This window comes from Antedon bifida, chromosome 8 (genome assembly GCF_963402885.1).
Source record: "Antedon bifida chromosome 8, ecAntBifi1.1, whole genome shotgun sequence".
Classification (NCBI taxonomy): Eukaryota; Metazoa; Echinodermata; class Crinoidea; order Comatulida; family Antedonidae; genus Antedon; species Antedon bifida.
The window spans coordinates 21403014-21430179 of NC_136233.1; the positions used below are offsets into that span (position 1 = coordinate 21403014).

Consider the following 27166-nt stretch of genomic DNA (forward strand, 5'->3'; position numbering starts at 1 on the left):
TTTAAATAAACAAGACTAGGTTATATAGTTTCTTGATTTATTATATCATCAACATTACAATCATCACAGAACATTTGAATAGTGTCATATCAGTAAACTGGAAGAATGCTATTGTATGTTACCTTGGACGGATCGATATTATGGAACGGCGCTTATCAAATACATTTTTAAAAATGTTGATGTAATATTCCATGTCGGTACAACGTTTTTATGACAATATATTCAGAATATTTTGTTAATGCAACACTCTCTTTGAATGTGTGTTTATGTAAAATTCTATCTTTAAAATATGACATAAAATATACATCTAATGTTTTGACGTATGGACGGAGTGAATTTTAAGCATATTATAGTAAATAGTTTGCATGAATTGAATTTCGTAATATAGTATATACAAATATAGAAGACAAAGGTACGATTATTGGACGGAATCATAAGTGAATAATGTGCATGGATTTCATAGTATAAAAAAACTTGTGAAATTTAAATTTGGACAAAATTATAAAGGTATAGTAAATATACTCACCAAGGCATAGAACGCTTGTAATATTAACTGCATTGTACAGTACATCAAATATGGACGGAATCAAATACAACTTGTGCAGGTAACATATCAATTTGTACCACAAAACAAGAATATCATATATAATAACTTTTTATCTATTATATTATAATTAATAACTAATTCATTTTAAAAATAAAATGAGACAACAGAAATAATTTTAATAAAATCAATATGATACAATTAGTCAAGTTTAATAATTGTGTTTTATGAGGGCCCATTGCTTGACATAACCTGCCTGTTGTGTGGGGTTGGTGGCATCGGTGGTTGGGTAGGAGGTAATATATGACCACCTTTACGGGACAGCAAACTTATCTCTTCTTTCAAGGCTTCAATCTCCTGGGCTTGAAGCTAAATGAAATATTAAAACAAAAGTTTGTGTAAGGTCAGCTTCTGTCATTACAAGACCTATCTACAAGCTTTGCTTTCTTGTTTTTGTTACTTGTGTAAACTTACCTGAACTAACTGAATCAGTCGTTGCTTTTCTTCCAAATCTGCTTTGCGACTTCCCTGAAATTCTCCACCCTAATTTTCAAACAAAAAAGTATTTGTAAATAGATGGATATATATATAAATCCAAAGGCAAATTACTGAAAAAATGACAATGCTGTGGGTATCAGTGGCTGGATCTCAATGGAGGTACAAAAAAAAAAGCGAAAAGCTAAATCAAAACGATAAAGTAAAACAGCCAGAAAAGTTAGCAGAGCTTTCGGGCAACACTAGCCCTTCATCAGTGCAAGTGAAGGAATTTGGATAACGTCATATATATATATATTGCAACCAAAAATTGCGCACTACTTCATCTCACCAAAGGGTTTATTCATGTTGAGCCGTTAATGAATGTCCCCAAAAGAAGGCGTGTGGCGCAGTGTGTTGGACGTTTGACTACTGATTGCGAGTTTGAATCCAATGTTTGTCGCATTGCTTGTGTCCTTAGGCAAGACAATTTTTCTCTCTCCACCCAGGTGTACAAATGGGTACCTGATACGGTCGAGACACAACTTTGCGCTGATTAATAGCTGCATTGTGGGAGTATGTTTTCATACATGTTTGATCAAAAAATGACCAGGGTAATGAGGGCCTCAGTGAATCACCGATTCCTTCCCTCCCTAAAGAAGACTAATAAAAAAAATCATTTGTCCACAATGACATGATTATTAAAAATGTCATACTAGAAAAAATATGGTTGAAATTAATAATTGTTAAAAATGTTTCCATTTCAATTTTTAAAATTCACAAACATATTTATTCCACAAAGTTATAATTCTTTATGTACGTATTTAAATACTATAAAATAATCGAATATAAATTTCAAGACGGAATGTTAAGGTAAAGAAAACTATTAATGATAAGAATATGATAATATTTACCATCATTGCAGGCCCAAGACTCTGTTACGCACACAATGAAGTGATGAAGGAAGAAAATGAATGATATTAATGACACGGCACACAATGAATTAAGAGTACAGTATGAGGTATGGGATTACTATATTCAATAGTAGTCCCAAGTGAGGCTAACAGTGTGAGGTATGGGATTACTATATTCAATAGTAGTCCCAAGTGAGGCTAACAGTGTGAGGTATGGGATTACTATATTCGATAGTAGTCCCAGGTGAGGCTATTCTCCAAGTAAAGATGGTTGGTGCAGTAATTCAATTAGGAGTGCAAAATATTATAATGACCAATGACCACATTCACATGTTTAAGGGAAATATTTACGCTTAAATGTAATTTGTGAATATGGACAGGTACAATGTTGTAGGGAAAGATTCCTCACATACAAATACATACATTATGTACATACTGCAATAATATAAATATATGCACAGAAAACAACAATAATGGAATAAAGTGAAGTTTAAAATGAATGTTATGCACACTATATAATGAGTGAAATAAAAGTAAAATGAATAAGTGAAAACAAAAATAGTACTACATATGTAATGTAGAAAATATTAATGAACGATAAAACAAAACAATACATCATCAAAATTCTCATTGTCATCATCATACAAAACACACTTTTTAATAAAGTTCTGTCTACACTATCAAACTAAACAAATGTGATGTGCACATTATATGGACATGATGATGTCATATCACTACCATATTTAAGCATATCACTACCATATTTGGATACATCACTTTTTTGTCAAACTAGTTTGATAGTGTAGACAGAGCTTAACACCTACCATGCAAAATACATGCACCTATGTCATTTCAACTAATTTGTTAACTTTGTTTATAAATTATTATTTGGAGCAAAAGCAGTTAAATCTGTTCAGGCCTATCCCTATCTTACTCCCGGCTGATATGACATGCCGAAATTGATTGATCATTGCCATGACTTTTTATTATTACTTTATAAACTTGAGTTGTTCATCACAAATCTAAAATAATCAACATCATTTTTCTTTTTTTATTCACACATGGAGTAAAGAATAAGAATATTCCTTACTCCATGATTCACACAAGCAAAACGTGAAGATTAGAAATGGTGATTTCCTTCCACAGCAATCAGTGTTAGTTTCACACACATAAACATACCAGTGTCTTTTGTCTGGAGTCAAGAGCCTTCTCTAGTCCTTTATTCTCTCCAAGAAGCATGGTTAGGTGTCGGATTGCCTCTGTATTCTCTCTAGTAAGTTCCGTTATTCGATCCTTTTTGCTTTCTATCTTTTCCTAAACAATGTTAAAGTGATTTTACTTTACTTGTTAGGTCAAAATTATTTTACTACATATTTATTCTTAAACTCTTTTTACATTGTAACAACTCAAATCATACATTACTGCAGTAACTGCAGTAGAATAGTTTTAATACGATTCTTTAACTAACCTGCCATTTTTGTAAATCATTTGTATTTGCCACTTCGTTCTGTCGAATCCTCTCTTTCAACTCCTCAATGTTTCTGTTGACGCCTAGTGTCTCAATTTTCTCAAGATCAACCACACATCCAAACTTCTGGATCATAGATTCCTTGCACTGCTCCTCAAGTTTGACGATGCGCGTCTCCATCAACTTGCGTTCTTTGATTAAGCGCACATGTTGCTGCCGATGTTCCCTGTAAAATTAAAATAGTTATCAATCAATTATTTTTTTCCTTTTCTTTTACATACCGCGTTGTTTTGCAAAAAGAGGAGAAACTTAATTCAGCATGTTTTGAGGAATAATGACAAACTCTGTACTGTAGGTCAAAATTATTCTACTGCAGTTACTGAAGTAATTTCATCTTGTTTACTCTTTAACTTGTTTTATATGGCAATATTTAATCACCTTTTTGGGTAAATTGCAGTGACTGCCTAATGAACTTTAAAAAGAAGTAAAATACATTATTGCAGTTAAAACAGTGTAGTTACTGCAGTAGAAGAAATGTTACTGCAGTAAAAAATGTAGTTAATGCAGTAAAAAAGGTAGTTACTGCAGTAAAAAAAATGTAGTTACTGCAGGAGAAAATGTAGTTACTGCAGTAGAAAATGCAGTTACTGCAGTAGAAGAAATGTTACTGCAGAAGAAAATGTAGTTACTGCAGTAGAAAATGCAGTTACTGCAGTAGAAGAAATGTTACTGCAGAAGAAAATGTAGTTACTGCAGTAGAAAATGTAGTTACTGCAGTAGAAAATGTTTCGACATGATTCCTAAAATAATTCTTACTTATAGAGCCGTCTCTGTGCTGTCTTCTCTTCTTTAAGCTCTGTGATACGCCGTTGCAACCTCACCATACTGTTGTTGGTGAACACAAGGGTTGATGATAGATCTTGAGGCAAGGAACCATTGACAACATGTTCAACTTGGTGCAGTTTCAGAGTCACTACGATGTCAAGCTCGTTCAACTTCTGCTGCTTCTCAAGCTGATTTTAAAAAAAGGATCTCTTTATCTCAATTAACTCCATATTAATTTTATAAGTTCAATCATTTTTATTTTAACTTTTTTTTAAAATAATTTCTTTACCACCTGAAACCACTATCAAACTTTATATGACAAAAAATGTGATGTGCTCAAATATGGTAGTGATATGCACAAATATGGCAGTGATATGACATCATGTCCATATATGGGCACATCTACAATCCACACACCTGGAATGCCTCAAGGTCACCCTCAGCTGTAGAGAGCGCATTGTCAATAATCTTCTGCTTGCGGTTTAGAGTGTCCGTCTCTTTCTTAAGCGCATCAGCAGTCTTTTTCTCCTCGGCCAGTAACTCTTCAAAGTCAAGTCGTTTCTCGCGTAGAGCACACGTGTTGTCAAACAAAGCCTTGAAAATAAACGTTAAAAGGTAAATATTTTAAAATGAAAATTTGCAATGTCTTCAATCCATTCTATAGTCACCACTAGATTCACTTTCTTCATCAGTGCTTCAGAAATGCTAGTAGACCAAACCTGGTAATGTTTTGATTTTACGATCATGTAAGGGTAAAGAACTTAATAATATTAGAAAACACACAGGAAAGTGGAATAGTAATAGTAATAATAATTTTCAATTTACCTGATCACATCCTGGTGGACAAACAGAATCATCTAGTCCGTCCTCGTCACTGTCTTCTTCCTCACTTGACCAATCAGAATCATCGTCAGAACTTTCTTCACTTTCATCATCAGAGGCTGATAAAAAAAAGTTCAAAGTTCAACAGCTATCTCCTAATATCTTATTAACAATAAAGTGATTACTTATTGTATATATATTTACTATTATTTCTTATTTCAGTAAGATATCTTTGTTCGCCATTTTGGTAACTCAAACTAACCTCCATCCTCAGCCAGAGCTTTTTTCTTGGCTCTTTTAATTTTCTTCTTGAACACCTTTGTCAAGAACTCAGCAAACTTGTTGTTCTCTCCAAGAGACGCCTGAAACTGGGCGTACAAAGCCTTCTCTTTGTCGTGAAGACGATCGATGTCTTTTCTCTTGGTGTCTAATTTCGCTTTACATTCCGCAACTTTAATCTGCATTTCTTCTTTCTCATTCTCCTTGCTTTCCACTTTCGCCGCGAGGACATTCTCACTTTTCTCAAACTCTTTGAGAAGTTGCAGCTCTTCGAATAATGTTACATGTCTACAAAAAATTTTAAAAAAATATTATTTATTTATTCTTTTCAGTGGAAGCATGGAGGAGAGACTTGAAACATGAAAGAGCTGTTAAAGACAACGAACGCCAAAAGCCGTGTATTTGGATTTGTTTCATTAAAATCACCACTAATAACTGTTAAGGCTTAGATGGTGGTACGGTTTTGGCTATGAGAAAAATTCATTCAAAGACCTAAAGATTGGTAAGCTAATTTACACAGTGCCACTAACATTTACCATTGCTTTTTCTTATTTGATTAATTCCATGGATTACTTTTATTTTTATGTGAAGGGCATAGAGGCTTTATGCATTATGTGCTTAAAAGTCCAATTATTATTTAAAGAAAAGTTGTATCGTTATACCGAAGGTCAGCATTCTTGAGGTCAATGTCCTCTTTGAACTTGTAATGTCGGAGAATACGAAGCTCTGCATCAAAGTTCCGTATCACTTTATCAATCTTCTTCAAGATAGTATCCTGTCGGTATAGAACTCTTATTTCTTTCACTTTCAGCAGCTGCTGTTCTAACGCTGATATGTCTTTCCCGGGAGAGGATATATTCTCAACCGACACACCTGAGCGCACAGACATGGACGAAACAATCTGCTTTGGTGTGCCTATTTTGGTAGGAGTAGCTGATTCTTGCTTCTAAAGAATGAAAAACAATTTTAACCAGTGTTGGTTCTCGACAGAAGTGCATGATTGGAATCAGGGCAGGAAGTTGCATCAATAGTTTTGCTTAAGATAGTTAAGTAGTGCTTAAGTAAAAAACTGAATATTTATCAAAAATAGTTCTTATCTAAGGGAATGAACTGTATTGAAATATCCTCACAATAGGATGAAAACATAACTTTTTCAGCAAAGGTAAGAAACTTTGCTTAAGATAGTTAAGTACTGCTTAAGTGAAAAACTTTGGAATCTTTATTTATCAATAATATTTCTTTTTATTTAAAGGACTGAACTTTTAACAAGTTTTAACTATTGATACAGTATATCCTCCACATATGCAAACAAATAGGGTGAAAACATACAAAGGTAACTAAGACTTTACCGTTGGCTCTGGAGGTGGGGGTGCAGCTCCTCCACCAAATCCACCAAATCCTCCAAACCCACCACTGTCTACACCTTTGATTTCATTCACAGCTCTCACTGCCATCTCTTCTTTGAACTTCAACAAGCTCTCTCTAGTGTACCCAAATTTCCTAAAATTAAAGATTAAAACAATTTATTACAACCATGGAAAAATGGATACAAAACAACCTGATAAGACAGTGGTGGCCATATTCACCATTCGGCTATTGGGAAATGCTTTAAAGATTAAATGAATAGTATACCAACTAAGAAAAATATTTATTAACTAGTAATTAAATTTAAGGAAAATGTCTTACTTAGCACCTGTTCTCTGTATTGTGTATGACAATATCAGTATAATAAGCCATAAGCTTAACCTTAATATAATACATGCGTGACATGTGATACAGATGTGACCCTGTATTTCAGAATATGCCTATTAAACTGGGCAAATTACAAATACAGTGCTGAGAATCATGTGACTGGTGAATATAACCACAAAGAGATCGGCAGAATCAAGGAAAGAAACAATTCTTACTTCTCTGGCACTTCACATGGGTGGAGATCTGGACAGGTAGGGAGTGGCTTACGCTGCTCCATCGGCATTTCCTTCTGAAGCTCAACCAGATCTTGTATATAGCCTTTGATGTCGGTGATCATACGCACTTTCTTGTTCCGCAGGCTGATTACCTTTTGGTTGAACTCGTATTTGTGTTCGTGTAGCTGAAAGAATAATTTTGAACTTTAAGCTCTGTCTACACTATCAAACAAAAAAAGGATGATGTGCTCAAATATGGTAGTGATATGACATCATCATGTCCATATATGGGCACATCACATTTTTCTGTCACATAAAGTTTGATAGTGTAGACAGAGCTTTAGGTTGTTTCATACTAATAAGACTTCTTTATTCCAAATAAAGATTCATTTCATGTGATGATTTGATTAACATATCATATAATAAATAATACAATACAATATACAAAATACATAATATACAATATAAATAATTTCAACAGAATATTAAAGAAACAATATACAGTAATATACAACAAATAAAAAAATTAACACACCAATTCCTTAAGGATAATCAGCTGATTCAGTTTCTTGTGTGCATTCATGCGCAGATGCTCCGGCACTACATAGTCTTTAGCAGTCTTTAACTTGAAGTCTCCCATGTGTTCCTGGGCTTCCTTGATGGCACGGATGTCATCTGGGTCTTCATAGTCTTCGGGGGGTTTGTGTTCATGCAGTTCCACCCACTGGAAAGAAAAATGATCATTTAAAAAAAAGAAAAAAGCCATAAGCTCTTTCTCACCCGCTGGAAAAAAAAATTATTTTAAAAAAGAACAAAGCCTTACAGTATGTTTAGCACTAAAATTTTTAAGCTGAAATTTGAAAATTTATTAATAAAAATCCACATATATCTCTTATCAATTAGAATTCTTCTGTGGCCAGGAAGATTATTGCGACAGTACGTCAGAGTTTGGAAAATACCAACCTGTGCCTTTCTGGCTTCTCGCTTCTTCTTAATTCTTTCCGCTTTCTGCAAAGCATTGGCAACTTTCTCTCCAAGCCTGCCAGTAAGCACCATAGTCTTCTTGTGCTCCTGTGCTCCAATGCCTATCATGGTATCAGATTCACTCTCTGATCTCTTAGCCTGCCGTAGAAGAGCTTCTCTGGTAGGGTCTCTGCTCAACCCTCTCTCAGTCATTCTGGTTGCTTGACGACTGACCATATCTGCTTTCAACTGGTAGAAGTCCTCAGAAAGTTCTGACGTACGAAATGTGGACACCTCGTGTGAACTCTGGATTGATATCACCGTGATTCTTTCACATTCAAGCTCATTCTTGAATCTGCAAAAAAATAAATAAATAAAAAAAAAATTCTGTGAAGACAAATTTGTTTTTTGTTTTACAATTGAGGAAAATTCAGATTACTATACGTCCTCTATAGACCCACGGTATTCACAGTGCAGTGCATACCATGAACGTCGGGGGTTGAGATGGACCAGTACACCGGGGTAACCCCCTACTCTTCCAAAAGATGCACTGGGTTCTTTAATGTGCACACAAGCCAGATGTGTACACTGGACGTTATCCGAGAAGACATGTTCTACAACACAGAACTAAGGAAAACCTGTGCCTGATTCTATGGCTACAGTCCAGTTAGTGGCACCTCTACCTTAACCATTTGGCGGCCCTTTTTATTGACACAGAACCGACACGGTTTGCTGAAGATAAAAAAAATGAATAGTTTGTTTTGAGGTACAAAATGTTGAGACTAAATGAAAACTCTGAACTGATAATTACCTTTTCTTTAGCTTGTCTAGAGCAATCTGATGCTTATCAGATTCCCATGCCAATTCTTTACGGACAAGTTCAATTCTTTGTGCTGTTTGCCGTTCCATATCTTTCTTAATCTCTGGATCCATTTCAAATTCCTAAAAGCAGAAACAATTTTATCTATTTTTTTTTTATTGAACTCACTAACGGCTATCCTTGGCAATGTGCATAAAAGAAAAATAATAATGTGATGTCATAAAATATCTATACCATTCTTTCTAACTGCAAATGTTCTGGCAGGTCGGCATTTGATTCCAGAAGTTTCTTAAACTGGCGTCTCAGTCTAGCAATTGTTCTTCGTACGTTCATTTTCTTCTCTTCGGCAAGCTTCATCATTCTGTCATGTTCTGCCTTCTGCTTCTCAACCTCAATGCTGTAATGTTCTTTATTTTCAATATCATCTACCTTTCTTTCTATATCTTCTTTCTGTGAATTGAGAATGATAGTACATACTGTAGGCCTACTAGTCCATGATAGGCTAGTTAGTTAAGATTTTACTAGTGTTAATCTCTGTCTACACTATCAAACTTTATGTGACAAAAAAATGTGGACATGATGATGTCATATCACTACCATATTTGAAACATATAACTACCATATTTGGGCACATCACTAAACTAGTTTGATAGTGTAGACAGATATAAGTGTTTATATTCATATTTTATTGACAATATATCGTCTAAACTATCAAACTAGTTTGACAAAAAAAAGTGTGATGTGCCCAAATATGGTAGTGATATGATGTCATCGTGTCCATATATGGGCACATCACATTTTTTTTCACATAAAGTTTGATAGTGTAGACAGAACTTAAGTGGTTCTTCCTTTCACAGATCACTAGAGGTCCATATATGGACACGATGACATCATATCAGTACCATATTTGGCCACATCATCCTTTTTTCATGATCTCAGGTTTGGAGTGAATATATTCAAAAGATGTTCAATAGATGCTCAATGAATTTAATTAATCATTTCTCAAAAAATACCAGTAATTTTATTTTTTGGAGAGATTCTCTTAGCCTCTACATTTTTTTAAAATTAATTTTCTGTTTAAAAAAAAGTAAACACAAAATATATGTCACTCTAACACACGAAATGTAAATGTTTCCCGAACAATAGCTTATTAAACAAATCATTTTACTTTTCAAACAATCTTTTCAATGCTATGAACACATGGCACAACCTGTGTGCCCAAATATGGTAGTGATATGATGTCATCGTGTCCATATATGGGCACATCACTACTATCAACAAATATCAAGTAATTAATTTAATTTACATTGCAATCATATTGATTATTATTTAATTGTTTTCAAATCTAAATTCAAACACTTCTATTTGACTTTTCACTGAAACATATTCTTACCGAACATATGTTGCAATATCTATAACTTAGAGCATACAAAGTCCATAAAGAAATTTAACTCATATATAGATTTAATAATTCTAGATTAAATTTGCACATAATGTTTGATGTTCAACCCTAGAGACTCTTATTTACTAACTAAAGCATATGGTGTATAATGCTACAAAATAAATTTAAGGCATACAAAGTAATTGAGTGAAATTGAATTCAGTTTCTGGATAAAATTCAAATCTTACTAAAACTAAATTTGAATACTGTAAAAACTAAATTTGAACAATAAAAACTAAATTAGAACACTGTAAAAACGTAATTATAATCATTCTCAAGCTTAACTGGAAACTGAGGAAATTCAGATTTGGCTCGCTGTGGCCCCACAGCAGCCAGCAGTGCTTTTCTTTTACCTTTTAGCGTGCACTCTATGGGACCAACGGCTTGACGTTTCATCTGAAGGGTCACAGTAAAAAGTAAGTTACAAAAATAATTTTACTCTTTCTAAAGCTCTATCTACACAATCAAACTTCATGTGATGTGTCCATATATGGACAGGATGATGTCATACCATATTTGGGCACGTCACATCACAAAAGCTTAAGGTAAAACATCACTTACCCTAGCGGATGGAATCTTAGCTTTAGCGATCGCCTTAGCCTCCTCAATCTGTTCCTGGGTCATCAGCCTATAGACAAAGAAGTTACCATCGGTACCGGTAGTGAAGATGTAACGGTCATCCATACTGGTAGCCACGCTGGTCACTTCACCGTAGTTGTTGTCGTGCACATTCAATGTCCAGTAAGGTCCAAGACCTGTTAAGTCTCCATGTGAGGTGTTTGGTTTGAATTTCAATCCATCTTGATTGATTGATTGGATTCGGATTGAACCATCTTCAAAGCCAAATATGACCTGTTGACCATTTTTACTGGAATAAATTAAAAGGTTTTAATTAGAATTGAACATTAACTATTTAATTGCGCGAGATCTGACATATTACACTATTAAACTTTATATGGCAAAAAAATGTGAAGTGCCTATATATGGACATGATGATGTCATATCACTACCATATTTGGGTATATCACTACCATATTTGGGTATATCACTACCATATTTGGGCATATCACACTTTTTTTGTCAAACTAGTTTGATAGTGTAGACAGAGCTTAAATCATAATAGATGTGTCAGATACCTGAATGTGATGTTCCTGATAGGGACATCATTACTGTCAGTTACTGGAACAGCTTGACAGGGATCACCAATATCATCTTCACGATCCTCTCGCTTCAGCTGCAGATTCTTTTTCTCATCTGGAAAATCGCATTCGTACAGATATCCAGCATCGTAGCCACCCTACAAAACAAATTTTAAATATGATTAAATCAGTACACCCATTAGCAACATAACATAACTGGATATGTAATAGGGTTAGGATCAAACACAACTGCACTGATTACTAGCTGCAACATTATCGAGCTGTCCATGCATTTGATTCAATGACTGGGGTAATAATTATTATTATAAACAATTGTTTATTTACCATGGAAACCCAAAACTTGTTTGGATCATGAGTAGAGTAAAACCCGCAGTGAATTGAATTTGGTTCGTCTGGTACGTAAAGAGGAGGTAATTGCTCTTCTTCCTCTTCTGAAATACAAAACAGATAATAACAATATAAATATATGCTATTACTGCACTTGTTGTCCTTTCTTTGCCTGGTTTTATGTATTTATTAATTTTATTATATTTACCTCTTTATCTCTATAATTGTTGTTCTTTTCGTAAATCGTAAAACTCATAAGATTTTTAACTTTTGTTGCATTTTGAGTGTTATACCAAATAAATAAAAATCAAGTTACAGTAATCTCTTTCGTTGAAAAAAAAAATACTGTTTTCACTTTAAAAATGACAAAATAAATGGTTAAATTCAACCAAAAACCCATTGGCTGGCAGCCAATTTGACTATTTTTTGTTTTCAATTACAGTTTTTTCAGGTACAGTAAATAATTATTTTTCGATCCAATTTTGGTCAAGTGAAACTATTATGTGACATTAAAATGGCATATTCCACAACATTTTTTTAAGACTTATTTTTTCAAAGGGACAATATATCTTTAAGATGTTTACTTTTTACAAAACAGTTTGAAAGGGTATTAAATAAATATGTACCTTTCTCCTCATCTTCTTCATCCGACTCAATCCCACGTTCTCGTCGGATTCGTCGCTGCCTTTCTTCCTCCTCTCTTTTCTTTTTCATTTCTTCTTCTTTTCTTGTTTCTTCCTCCTTTCTCTTTAAATTAAAATATCAACATTTTGGGTCAATTTGTCTGAGAATCTGTTCAATTCATTTCAATGTAAAAGTTGTTTATATATTTACAAATTACAATACATTTACTCACTTACTACTTTCTTTATTTTGAAAAATAAAAACATTGAGAATAAGAAATATGTTTGTTACCAAATATATCCAAATACAGTAGATTCCTTCACAAATATTTTAAATCTTACAAAATATTATAATAAATTTTCACAAATTTCAACAGTGAACAGCTTGGTGACAATACTTTGCATATGTGGATGGCAATTAAACATCTGTGCAAATATTAACATTTAGGATGTTCATATATATTTATGTATATAAACATCCCAAATATTAATATTTACACAGATGTTAAAATTGACATTTTGTACTGATGAAGGGCTAGTGTTGCCCAAAAGCTGTTAATTTTTCTGGCTGTTTTACTTCATTGTTTTGATTTAGCTTTTTGCTTATTTCATTTTGTATCTCCATTGAGATCCAGCCACTGAAACCCACAGCATTGCCATTTTGTCCGTGCTTATTTTATTTTGTATCTCCATTGAGATCCAGCCACTGCTCCTCACAGAATTTTCATTTTTTCCGTACTTATTTTATTTTGTATCTCCATTGAGATCCAGCCACTGATACCCACAGCATTGTCATTTTTTCAGTAATTTGCCTTTGGATTTATATATTTATGCATACCAATATTAAAAATTATAGGTTCTACAATTATATTCAAAGAGTGAAAAGAGGTTTTTAAATTTCAATTTTGACTATTTACACCATACCATTCAGTTACAAGTAGTAGTGGAGCTGTAGCTTGGTGGTTGACGTGTTTGCCTTCCAATCCCAAGGTGGTTTTAACCCTGACCTAGTGCCAGGGTTGTAACTCACGACTCTTTCAACTCCACTCCCTAAGCCTCAAATGAGACTTTTACAAGCACGATAAATTATAAAATAGTTTATGCATCCTGTAACTGGTAAGTTACTTGCTGTTGGATGTGTATGAATGAAATAAAAAAAACATCTGTTGAGATATTGATATTTCCTTCTTTACCTAACACTCAAATAATTCTGTGAAGTCTGTTAGTTTAGCATCAGCTATCATAACCTGAAGCCAATTAGTTGGTAAGGTCATTGATTTAACAATATACTTGAGCATGGGTTAATCAGGTGACTATATCACAGTATTTTCCTATGATACTGAAAAGATAATGTCCTATGTGGCTACCTGCTCCTAACTACAGTAATAATTACCCAAACCTTATAGTGCGATTTCCTAAATATTTCACCCTTGACCCCTTATTGACCCCTTCAATGTGTGTAAAGGTCATTCAGTTTGATTCACATATTAAAAAAAATTCTTACTCTTAGCTTTGATTTGACGCTTTTGAAAGTTGCATTCCGCATCTTGACGTTCTTCAGACGAAAAGTTTTAGATGTGTCGTATGTGTCGCTATCAGGAGCTTCTATTTCTACTACTTCGCCGTTCGCACAGAAGACAAGCAGTGTATTTTTATCCTAGAAAAAAAACCATAATTGCACTCACACTATGCAAACCTAGGTATCAACTTGTGATAGTGTGAAAGGGTGTTTACATGTGTGGTGTGCCAGTCAGTATAAGCTAGAGCATAGAAAATTCAGATTCTATACACCACAATGTTAAACAGATCATATGTGGTAATTCTTTTAAGTATGTATTCAAATATGAAAGTGGTATACTTACAAAATGCGGTGGGGACCAGGTCAAATGGGTTACAGGACCTGGGACATCAACAAAGCCAATTGGTTTGTACACATCACCAACTGTCATAAAGAACACAGTGCTATCAGAACCCTGTTAAAAACAAAAAAAGTGTTTGAAATGATGAAGGAGGGAAGTGTTTTTATTTGGTCGACAATACTTTTTTAAAGCTGATGTTATTAGAAATAATTTACACAGACATTATTTAGTTTAATTTTAAATGATACTCACTCCTGTACTTAGGAATTCCCCTTTTGAGTCAATTGCCATTGAAGTGACCTTTGAACTTTGAGGCTTGAACGCTTGCTTAAGTAACAATTGAGCATCGGTTACGATTGATTGTCGTTTTACTGGTGTTGTGTCATTAGGGTCACGCTTAGAAACGGTCAGAACACGTACCACACCGTCCTCGAAGCCTGCCAAGATTGTACGACCCTTTGGGTCAATCTTGTAGATAAAACATAAAAAAAATTTTAATATTGAAAGTTTGTCTGTATGTGGGAGAGTCATGGTTATACAAATAGTTCTCTATCTTACGAAACCTGAAAACCTCACCAGCATAATAAATATTCTTTTTATTGACTATGATAAACACTCAATAACTAAAAACTTACAATATCAGGTATCCACAAAAGTGAGGTTCCACCTGAATTAAATCTAGTCTGACATAGTTTGGATTTAGAGCTATAGTCATATACTCTAACGGTACCTACAAAAAAATAAAACATGTTATCAAACAGTAGTCCTCTGAATTGAAGAACAGCAGTAGTAGTAAATCTCTATTTAATATCTATCAAAAAAAAAAATCTCAGTGCTTCATTCGTTTCCCATCAGCACAGTATCCATAGTTAACCATGCCGATAGAAAATAATAAATTACACAAATGATTGACTGTGCCGATAGTAATGTATTGGCAGAAAAAAAAAATTTCCCATATCCTGACATTGGAAACCTCTTCACTTACAATCATCGCCAGTTGTGGCAACCAGCTGCGATACACCAGAAGAAACGGCCTCTGTGATAACACCAGAATGGAATGAAAACAACTGGTCTGGATCCCTTGTGGTGTGAGAGAAGGACAAGTCCAACTTCCATATGGCGCCGTTTGCATCCTAGAGAGAGGCGATAAATAATTAAAATGAGCGTACATCTTTATCTAGACACAGTGTCTCCTATTTTTACACTACTAAACTATATAGTTTCACAAAAAACTTCTAAAAAGGGTTCTACTGTATTTGGAACTAGAATCGGCAGAAACCAGATGCCTTACACTAACTTATTATTGTCTAAGTCCCATTATCAACAACTTATTGAAGTCCTGACTACATATCCTTACCTGAGCAAACCAAATACTTTGAGCCTCTGGGTCAACAGATTTTATCATGGATCGAAGATGAACCCCGTTCCCCACTTTCAACTCGTTCATCGGTTCCATCTCAAATATTCCAGAGTCATCGTGAGAGTCTGCGGTATCTATACTCTCAAAATCCCAAACCTGTAAGGAACCATAGAAAGATAATTTTACTGCAGTAATACCCAAACGTAAAAACAGTCTAAACTTTGCTTCTTTTCCTAAATTTTTTGGAATTACATGGTGTACAGCAAGCCTTTCTAGAGTTTATTAAGCTCTGTCTACACTATCAAACTAGTTTGACAAAAAAAGTATGATGTGCTCAAATATGGTAGTGATATGACATCATTGTGTCCATATATGGGCACATCACATTTTTTTGTCACATAAAGTTTGATGGTGTAGACAGAGCTTAAGCCAAGGATTATTATTGTTCATATTTCAGAAAATTCAGATTAACTTACGCGAATAAAACCATCAGCTCCAATTGTGATGAGTTCGCCTTCATCCATCACAAATTGTTCAATAGGTCCGGTGTGACAATTCTTCTTGTGTTTGCGAGCAATCTCAACTTTGATCAAGCCGCCATCCCAAAGCAGCATGTTTCCCCACTCTGTTCCCGACAGCACCTTGCCGTCCGGTAGCTCAATGTACCCCCGAATGTCGGAAATGGCGGTACGACCAAACTTGCCAAGTTGACCCTGAAGCTTTAGACCGGTAAAAGTATGCGCCATTTTCCAGAATCTATAAAGTAAACATTATTGTCAAAGTTATTTTGTTTAAATATGTTAGTTATCGGAAGGTTGTTAAGCTCTGTCTACACTATCAAACTTGATGTGACAAAAAATGTGATGTGCCCATAGATGGACATGATGATGTCATATCACTACTATATGTAGGCATATCACTACCTGCCGCTACCATATTTGGACACATCACACTTTTGTGTAATAGTGTAGGCTGGTATGTCGTTTATATGAATGTCGTGTATATTTTTTGTTAAAAGCAAACTTTGACTTTATTTCATATCTTGATAATATAAGGAATGAAAAAAAATATGTTGCCATTTTTTCAAAAGACATTTAAAGGACCAAATTCAAGATGGCCGGCAGCATTTAAATAACCCTATTAAAAATCAGAATATCACCAATAATACAAATTATGAATGTGGAACAAGTCCGTTTTGATGGTATTACTGTACCCATTATACAATCTTAACTATGTAAAGCGATAATCTGTCGGCCATCTTGGATTTCAAAATGGCCACCACTAAAAATTAAATTCTTTAAATAATTTTTTTTAAATATGTGTGCATAAATTGTTGTTGGTACACAATGTTCTAAAATTGTCACTTCTCACAGGATTGTCTAAATATAAGGCTGTCTAAAGTTGTCAATGTTCTCTATATAACAGATATATAATACCCTACTATGACTCTTAAATTAACTAATCGTTCAAAGTTGGAGTTACAAAAGTATGGAACAACTTACCAATTTATATCAAATATTCAACAACAATTACGTCTAACTAGAGGGTGGGCTAGGAGTGTAAATGATGGTTCTCGGAATGATAATGACTCAGGTAAAAAGGTTTTAGAAGGACGTTCTCTTTGTACGTTTTCTGTCGGTTACCATTATTGAAAATGCTTGACATTCGAGAAACTAAACCTACTCTGTATCACAGTGTCTTAGATGATTAATAACATTTTAAAGTATAGTGTTTATTGTTTTGTAGGGCCCTTATAGGGCGGAGGCAGAGTTCATTTGAGGGAGATGCTTATTCGAGGGATTTTTTAGTTTTAATAATATCGTAACATTTATAATCAAATACAATCTTCTAATATATATGAAAAGTGGTAAAAAATAATAACAAATGCTTGGTAAATTGTAGTTAACAGTGTGATGAATTCTATTACAAATAGTATAATTGTGTAGTTGCAAGGTGAACCTGTGAACTCATCGTGAACCCGGAAATTACTTTGACCGCGTACAATTGAAATTGAGTTGAAAATCTACCGATGAAATCAGAAATTTTGTTTTAAAACTCTTTATAATATATTCCTAAGATAGAAATATGGAACAATATCGTAATAGTAAAAACTGTTATTAAATTTACATTTCGCGGTACATCTGAGATAGTTCAGGTAGGTATCCAAGGCAGAGATTTGTTCCAAAGTTTTTCCATTGTGCTCGCAGAATTAACCATAATTTATATATAGAGTCTAAATTACAGATCTCATTTCTTTTCATGAAACTGAAACTTGACAGGAGACAGGACCACAATATAAAACAAGTGCATTTATACCTCATTGTGAAATCCTGTATAAATATGATGTTAAATAATAAATGCGTTATTGCTATGTAATTCAATGTCCTTCAGGGCCATAGTCACCAGTATGGTTGGTAAGTTTTCAACCTGTCAACTTTTGGCAGAAGCTTGAAGGAAATAAAGATACAGCTCATTCACAAGGTTATTCATAGGCAGCATTAACTCCTACTTCTCATCTTCTACAATCTCAACTGATTTCATTAGCTATATACCCCTACAGATAGACCACCATTATACACTGGTTTGATGAGTACACATGGTTGTGGTATAAAAACTCATGTACTAGGGAAAGACAAAAATGCCTGGTGATGACTCTTGCCCGAGATGAGTGGAGGTGGACAGAGATGACATCAAGAAGCAATTATTATGTCGACCCGGTAAACTACATGACTTTTGGACTGTAGCATTGTGAAAATAGTGTTGAGGCCAGTGCTTTTGTTGAAACTGAACTTGTATTACCTATACAACCAGTGACACAAATATCTTAGATGGAAAACATCTTAGAGATGATATCCCGATTAATGAAGAATGCTGCAATTCGCACAAAGGTGTTTGTTGGCCATGGCATGAATGGGATACCAAGAAAAAGATGAATATTGGCAAAAAAATATAAAATATATATGACGGTGAATACAGGTGACAAACTTATCAAAGTAAAAGAGGACTCCTATAGAGATTATTTGGCGGTGAAATGAGGTATTGCAGTACTTTTGCCAATTTGTTTCTGAACAAGCTTGTTGGGATCACAGATCAGTCTGTGGAAGTTTGATGGATACAGTAGTAGAAAACGAAGGAAGGACAGAAGCACACTAATTAAAAATATATATATGACGGTGAATACAGGTGACAAACTTATCAAAGTAAAAGAGGACTCCTATAGAGATTATTTGGCGGTGAAATGAGGTATTGCAGTACTTTTGCCAATTTGTTTCTGAACAAGCTTGTTGGGATCACAGATCAGTCTGTGGAAGTTTGATGGATACAGTAGTAGAAAACGAAGGAAGGACAGAAGCACACTAATTCTGCTTTCTCTCTACAACTTGCTTCTACAAATGCAGACAGAGAAAGAGATTCTAAGTGAAGTATCATTTTGTTTGAAAGAGGCTGATCATAAAGGTATTAACTTGAATACAGAGAGTCGACGAAATCTAAATGATGTGGTTAAACTATATTCCTATATATGTCCGAGACACAAGAAAACGATATCTGCACACATGGAAAGTACACATGCTTTTATCAAATATTTCTTCGCTCATGACCACCTGAACTACGACCGGTTACTTCCGCTGTATCAATTTCAACAGATTACTGAAACAAATTACAGATATTGGAGTTTATGAGAGGACATGTATGTGTGGGACTTGCTGGATTTACATCAATTGATCAGGGTTATTGAGCGTGGTATCATTGAAATAACACAAATTAATGATTTCATCAGAGCTGGCAAATCTAGTTGATGAGTTTGAAAGCCAACATTTAAAGAGAGATGATATCCCGATTAATGAAGAATGCTGCAATTCGCACAAAGGTGTTTGTTGGCCATGGCATGATGAAATTGGACAGAAAATGTTTGAGGCATTAGTAAAAGTCTTGTAGAAGGCAAACTGTCTATATGGGATCCTAAGAAAAAGATGAATATTGGCAAAAAATATATGACGGTGAATACAGGTGACAAACTTATCAAAGTAAAAGAGGACTCCTATAGAGATTATTTGGCGGTGAAATGAGGTATTTCAGTACTTTTGCCAATTTGTTTCTGAACAAGCTTGTTGGGATCGCAGATCAGTCTGTGGAAGTTTGATGGATACAGTAGTAGAAAACGAAGGAAGGTCAACTTACTGTATCGCATTTAAGATTAGAAATATTTCATTGAAGGACTTTGGCAGAGTTAGTTGTCATTTAACTGAAGAAGTTTATGAGATGTTTTAATATGAAGAAGTGTACTGTCAGTACTATAGACCTCCTTATGGTCAACATTTTGTGTTAATCACCATGTTGTTGTCATAAGCATATCATTTTGTGTATTTCAATCTAATTTTATTTAACTTACACACGTTTTAATAAGAAATTTAACCCATTTTTTAAAAAATGGGGGCCATTTTGAATTTCAAAATGGCCGCCATTTTGTGGTAGTCATCAATGTTGTTGTCATAGGCCTGTCATTTTATGTGATTTCAATCAACGTCATAACTTGCACATGTTTTAATAAGAAATTTAATCCATTTTTAAAAAATGGCGGCCATTTTGAAATTCAAAATGTCAGAATACTAATGAATATAGGTTTATAATAATTCTTATATAGCAGAGAACCCATATGAACTTAAAATACTATTCATAAAAGGTGTTACTTTGTCCAATATGGTACAGTACATTTATTGGCTATTTTACGTATTGGCGGCCATCTTGGATTTGACACCCTTAAGCTTTTTTTTAAAAAATGGCAACATATTTTTTTCATTACTTTACATACTAAAGACACTAAATCAGCTGGAATTTTGCTTTTAACAAAAAAATGACACGAAATTACATAGTGGCCTACATTATAATACTAGTTTGATAGTTACAAATTAAAAACTAGAATTTAATTCGTCACTTTGACGAATTATAGGTGATCATTTTTATCATTTTACTGAAATTAATTTTTTTTTTCATGCACGTACGTTAACATACGATCGGAAAATGTTGATGTATGTCATCCTATTATATGCTTATAGTGCTGAGTTGTGCTTATATGCCATATACAATATGTACAGTATATACAGTACTGTATATCTATATACAGTGTAGCATAGGTGAAATTACGGGACACACATGTTCTAATGTTTTGGCATGATGACGTTATCAAACTAAACTTTAAGATGACAATTTCGAAAGATAATTAATTGAGCAAAAAAATATAAGATTTGGAAAAAAATTTGGCACGTAGAAGCGCTGTGCGCGCTCTTTGAATTGTGTATAACTTTGACGAAAAATATGAAAAAACTACTTTTTCACTTCAACTGGCCATATGTTAACGTCACAACATCCGATAGGCTTAATTTTTATATGAATTAATATCTACATTTCATCAGCTTTCATAATAAATTATAATCATCAAGGTAACCTTCAATTCTGAAGAGCTGTAAGATATTCAAATTTACTGCGAAGGTGAAATTACACGGCCTACGTTATTCAAGTTTTTACGCGTGATGACGTCATTAAAATGAAGATAGTGTCAATTCATGATAAAGATAATTAATTAAGCAAGCACATACTGAAAGTTGTGCGAAATTCGAGCACACATAACCAAGATGCGCTCTGTTGAATGGGATAATCTACACAAAAAGATAACAAATCCTAATTTTTAAATTCAAGTGGCCATTTGATGACGTCAAAACATTTTGTACGTAAAATGTGTACATGAATTCATATCTACAACTCAATGGCTTCCAGAATAAGTTAAAAAAATCGGGGTCATCTTGCATTCTGAAGAATTATTTTCATTTTAAAAAAGACCTATTTTTCACCATTTTCAGAACTTTTGTAAAATTAATGTGCGCATTTTGTCATTTTTAACGTGCTCGTATAGCGTTATTTTAAGTCGGAACTGACTCAAATTTGGTGAATGTACTAAGGATGGTGAGTAGAATGAGATTTGTAAAAAAAATTCATATTTTTTACGCTTTTTAAGTATCGCGCGCGCAAAAACGCATTTTTGCGCAGTAATTTTTTGAAACACGCAAATGGCCTAATTCATGCTCTAAATTGATCAAAACTTAATTTTGAGGGTTTTAAATTTTTAACGCGCGATATCATGTGATGAAACTACGTGCGCGTGCGTTTTTATTTGCTAATATTTTTACCCTTGATCTGAAGTTTACGTGTAGTGAATTTCATTAATATGTGATAATGAATTATGGAGATATGATTGATAATGTGATTTCGCAAAATGGCGTATAAATGTCGTCACGGATGAGTGATCACGCTGGAAAGCTTATTAGGATTAAGTTGTATTATTTGAAAGATATTCTGAAATTTTTGTAATCATTGACATTAAACTTTTTGAGATAATTGTTACACAAAATAGTGTACAGAAACAATAAAAAGAAAAAAAAAAATAAAAAAAATAATAATAAAGATTTTATACAATAACAATAGGTGATCATTTTATTCTAAATGATCACCTAATAAAAGAAGCCCTATATATAAAATGAAATAACCCATCTCTTAACAAACAAATAATTTGATAGTGTAGCATATATTTACCTGATATGGCCAATACCACTTGTTGTCAGTTGGCCTTCGTTATCTGGAGAAAATGTTACACGGAAAACATCTTGAGAGAAAGCCTTGGATCGCAACATAATCACCTCATCTGCCCAATTCCACACGGTCAGCATAAAATCTGGACTGCTTCCAACCGAGGCAAGCAGTGACCCCGACGGATTGAAATCAATGTGAGCATAGGCCGTCTCTGTCCCCTCTCGTAAAATACGATACAGCTTTAGTGACGGGAACTCATAAATGTTTATATTAGGCATTACTCCTTTTTCGGCAACAGCGAAATACTTGCCACTTGGGTGAACCTTAAAAAGCATTATACAGATATCAATGATTTTACAAATCCAGAAAACAACAAAATATCTAAAGTTCTATCTACAATATCAAACTAGTTTGACAAAGACAATTGTGATGTGACTAAATATTATAGTGATATGCCCAAATATGGTAGTGATATGACATCATCATGTCTATACAGTATATGGGCACATCACATTTTTGGTCACATAAAGTTTGATAGTGTAGACAGAGCTTTAATAAAAGGTTGTCTGTGTACTCACAGCAATGGCACCAATTCCTCCACCACTTGTGCTGCGGATGTACTTCTGTTCATTGGTAGTAATATCCAACAATTGAACCATGTTACCTGCTATGAAGATGATAGTGTTGGCATCCAACATCAGGAGATTGTGATGTTTCAAACAGTCGTAGCCAAAAGAATGACTAGAGTCGTATTTTAAGGACAATAAGCATAAAAAGTATTCTCCAAAAATGACTACAGTTTACTGCAGTAACTACATTTTTTACTACATTTAGTTTGTTTCAATGTAGAAGTTTATGAGGCAGTCATGTGTATAATTTCCCAAAAAGTTAAAAGAGTACACAAAATGTTGTTACTGCAGAAGTTTGGCATGGTTCGTAAAGCTCTGTCTACACTATCACCCTTTATGTGACAACAAAATGTGATGGACATGATGATGTCATATCACTACCATATTTGGGCACACCATTTTTGTCAAAACAGTTTGATAGTGTAAACAGAGCTTTACACCTTTAACTATAGCATTGTATTACAACAAAAAAACAATCAAAGGATACTGTATTTTAAGCAAATCCAATGGTAGTCCTGAATCTTCAGCAACCTTAGCAGTTGACTGCAGTTCTGACGAATCATAGTAAAACTGTGATGGGATTTTATCTTCATCTTGCTCTCTGGCTTCTTCTGGTTCCACAGAGCCTTCATCAACTTGTTGATCATCCTTCTGAAGATCACCTTCTGTAGCTGCTGCAGTAGAAGCTTCTTCAGCTGAGGGTAATGGCACATTCTCTTGTGCTGGTGGACTCTTTGTTTCTGGAGTAGGTTCTTCAAAATTAGTTGACTCTTTGATAGGTTCTTGCTGGACTTCTTGAAGTTCTATTGCATCTTCAGCAGAACTATCACTTTTTTGTCCTTTGGAAAATGCGCCTCCATCGGCTCCATCTGTGCTTTTGTCTTCCTCATTTTTAGCTTCTGTTGCAGATACATTACTCTTTTCTTGCAGTCCATCAGTGTTTTTGTTATCCTCTTCTGTTGCCGGTACACTCTCTTGTTTTCCATTATCTCCATCTGTGTTTTTGTCTTCCTCTTGTTTACTCTCTGCTACAGGTTCGTGACTCTCCTCTTCTTGTTGGTCATGTTCCTGGTCTGCAGCTGTAGAATCTTCTGTTTCTTTGTTTGCATTTTTCTCATCATCTGCAGAGTTGTTGACATTTGCTGAGGTGCCATCATCCTGATTGGTCTCACTGGTTGTTTCTTCTGCTGCATTGCCCAGGGTATCATTATTGTTATTAGCTTGCTCAGTGGCATCTCCATCATTTGTAACATTTTCAAGTGACTCTTCTGAAAATGTAAAACAAAAAATCAATAACAATTTAGTTTAAAAAAAACCCTTTTTTTACTATAATCTAGAAATGGAGAAAAACCACATACCTGATGTATTTTTATCTTTGCTTATGTCTTCCTTCTTTGAATTCAAGTCTTCACCATTTGCCTTTTCTGAATCTGTTTGTTTGTCATCATTTTTAGTATCTTTAGCAGTTTCTGCCAACTCAATTTCTGCCAATTCAGTTTCTGCCAACTGAGTTTCTACCAATTTCATATCATCTACTTTTTCTTCCATAGTTGCCGAATGGTCTCCATTTTCTATGTGTACATTTTCTGAGTCGCCAGCATCTGGGTTCTTAGTCTTTGATGCTTTGTCAATTTCTAGATTTTCACCAGTGTCTTCAACATCTGCAGACGTTGCTGGTCCAACAGCAGAAGTTGTATCTAAGACTTGTTCAGATCCTTCTGCATTGGTTCCAGTCTCCATATCACCATTCTCTTCTGTGTTTTAAACGAAAAATAGAACAGAAAATAATTAACATTTCATTTTTTCTGTCACATTTACGCAGTTTAAGATGTTTCACTGAGAAAAATAGATAAAAAGGATTTTTGCATTGTGAAAGGAATCAGTTTTGCAACATGAAACAATTGATAAACTATGTGGATGATCTTTTATTTGTCAATGTAACTTTTTTTTTCTAACTTTAAAGCTCTGCCTACACTGTCAAACATTATGTGACACAAAAAATAACTACCATATTTAAGCATATCACTACCATATTTGGGCATGTCAAACTAGTTTGTAAGTGTAGACAGAGCTTAAGTAACTTTAGATAATGACTCAGTATACAGTATGGGATGTAGCAAAGGCGATCCACTTTAATCTCTAAAAAATAATGTTAAAAAAATGAGTAAAACTAAGTGAACTTGAAAGCAGTTAGTAATATTCAGAAAGGAAACTTGTACCACTTGTACATCATTCAAATTATTACAGTGACGTTGATATAGTTTATACACACTGTGGTATTAATTAGTAGTCCTAAACTATCAATTAGCACACGTTCATTCATTCGTTCGTTTATTCATTCACCTTATTTCAAATAAGTGCATTATTCAATGTTTAAGAACATATTTTTTGAACTGTGAATTATTGTAATCGTAATCAACACAGATGGTAAGCCTAGTATAACAAAGTTTTACAACGTGAGAAAAACAGTTGAATGTTCAAAAAATGTTCACAGAAATTATGAGATGAGATAGTGCCACTTAACCTTGTAATGCAGACAGCTAATTCCCACCCCGTTATTCTGAAATGATCAAACTTTTAGATATATATTATTACATATGGTGCAAGCTCTGCAATAAATGAAACATGGGTGATGGTGGGTGCTGAGGAGAGGTGATGTTTCTAAAGAATCATAAATCGTGACATGCAAAATCAGATGTGGTGACAGTCAGCTGATGAGTAATTAATAGATGATTTAAGTAACTCTTGGGATTCAATCCTCTTACTCAGGTTTCTGTTGTCAGCAGAGAAATCTGGCAGTTTGGCACCAGTAGAGAAAGTTTCTTCAATGTTTTGTGTGTTATTCACAGATGCTTTGTTTGGATCAGGCAGCTGTTCTTGATTGGTAGGTTCAGTAGAAAGAGCATTACTTTCTTCTTCATATTCTGGTAGAGCATCTCTACCAATACTGGTGTTGTCACCATCATTGGTCATTCTTTTTATACCATCATCATTATCTCCAACACCTCCATCTAAAACTCCCTCTTGCTGTAATTGAGTTTCCTTACTACTATCCTTTTCGGAATTAGTACTGGTGTCATTTTTTCGCAAATTAAATTCTCTTAGAGCTTCTGCTTTTAATTTATGTGTTGCATCTTTTAAACTCAATGTCTTTTTAACAGTTTCTTGGGAAATTTCTAATAAAACAAGTGAATGTGCAAAATGTGGAATAATAAGAGAAACATACAGTAGGCCTACTATTCAAATTATGTAAGCTAGTGTAGCGGGGGGTTGTATGAAAAAAAATACCAGCACAGATCAGATTAGACTGTTTAAATGCTTTTTTAGAACATTTCTTTGATTTTGTAAATGCAAACGAAAAAAAAAAAAACCAGGGCTATGTTGCTATCTTCTTAGACATACTGTAACTTATTATAGCCTAGGCTAGTATTATTATGCTTAGGCTAGCTAGGCGGCTAGGCCTAGTAGGGCCCAGCCCAGGCAACAAACTAACATAATTTAAACAATACGGTATATTATAAAGTATCGTAAGCCTAAAATAAATAATCATCTTACTTAGGCCTAATAGTACCTATATTATTAATTAGTCCTAGGCTAGTACTAGGCTATAGGCCTAGGCCTACTACTAGTCTAGGCCTAGATAAATTACAATAAGCTTAAAAATAAAGTTTAAAAAAATCGAAAATGCATAAAAAAAGAATGAATATAATGAAAGAATTGAAGGTTAGCCTACTAGGCCCTCTAGGCCTACTACCTACCTAGTACTAGCTAGCCTAGCTTTCTAGCCGACACCCCTGCTAGAGCTAGGCTAGCTTTATTATTATATAGGAGTAGGCCTAGGCATAGGCCATCCCCCATGATGATGGGGAGGATGAAGGGAGGCATGTTGTTTGGCTAGGCCTATCTTTTTTAGTATATAGGCCTAGGCCTAGGCTAGGCCTATTGTCTATTGACAGCATAGCCATAGGCTAGGCCTAAATTATATTAGGCCTAGCCTAAGTAGCCTAGGCCTATAAATAACTATTTTATACCAGTTATACGCTACTAATGTCGGCACTAATGCATCACGGTTATTTTACAAATGTATTAATATAGGCCTATTTAAATTAAGAAATCAACAAACCGTTTTCTTCGTGTTTACCACGTTCGGCCATTTTGCCAGTCTGTTG

General features: G+C 34.3%; 1 protein-coding gene across 2 annotated transcripts; it reads right to left on the reverse strand.

Moving 5' to 3' along the window:
* Window positions 1–639: 639 nt before the first annotated feature.
* On the reverse strand, window positions 640–27166 carry LOC144850697 (cilia- and flagella-associated protein 44-like). 2 transcript variants are annotated; one of them, XM_078708074.1, is made up of 32 exons: window positions 27121–27166; window positions 25763–26173; window positions 24356–24751; window positions 23485–24265; window positions 22947–23109; window positions 22372–22691; window positions 16263–16542; window positions 15784–15942; window positions 15412–15559; window positions 15062–15156; window positions 14679–14894; window positions 14430–14540; window positions 14072–14224; window positions 12571–12691; window positions 11942–12048; window positions 11594–11754; window positions 11019–11325; window positions 9251–9466; window positions 9008–9138; window positions 8197–8551; window positions 7769–7957; window positions 7234–7418; window positions 6676–6826; window positions 5989–6272; window positions 5310–5614; window positions 5051–5166; window positions 4643–4819; window positions 4217–4413; window positions 3401–3626; window positions 3112–3246; window positions 1019–1087; window positions 640–913 (listed from the first exon to the last, which is right to left on the reverse strand). In XM_078708074.1, the coding sequence occupies exons 1-32, from the start codon at window positions 27149–27151 to the stop codon at window positions 770–772; spliced, it is 6840 nt and encodes a 2279-aa protein (XP_078564200.1). In that variant the 5' UTR covers window positions 27152–27166; the 3' UTR covers window positions 640–769. The 2 variants fall into 2 exon arrangements, with proteins under 2 accessions (XP_078564200.1, XP_078564201.1); XM_078708075.1 differs by lacking the exon at window positions 25763–26173 and having other exon boundaries at window positions 27121–27152.

Excerpts from the sequence above, each read along its gene's own strand:
- LOC144850697 (XM_078708074.1), bottom strand. The coding sequence starts at position 27,151 with ATGGCCGAACGTGGTAAACACGAAGAAAACG. Across the intron at positions 24,266-24,355 it reads CAAAGATAAAAATACATCAG|AAGAGTCACTTGAAAATGTT; the intron begins GTATGTGGTTTT and ends TTACATTTTCAG. Across the intron at positions 8,552-9,007 it reads CTAGACAAGCTAAAGAAAAG|ATTCAAGAATGAGCTTGAAT; the intron begins GTAATTATCAGT and ends ATTTTTTTGCAG.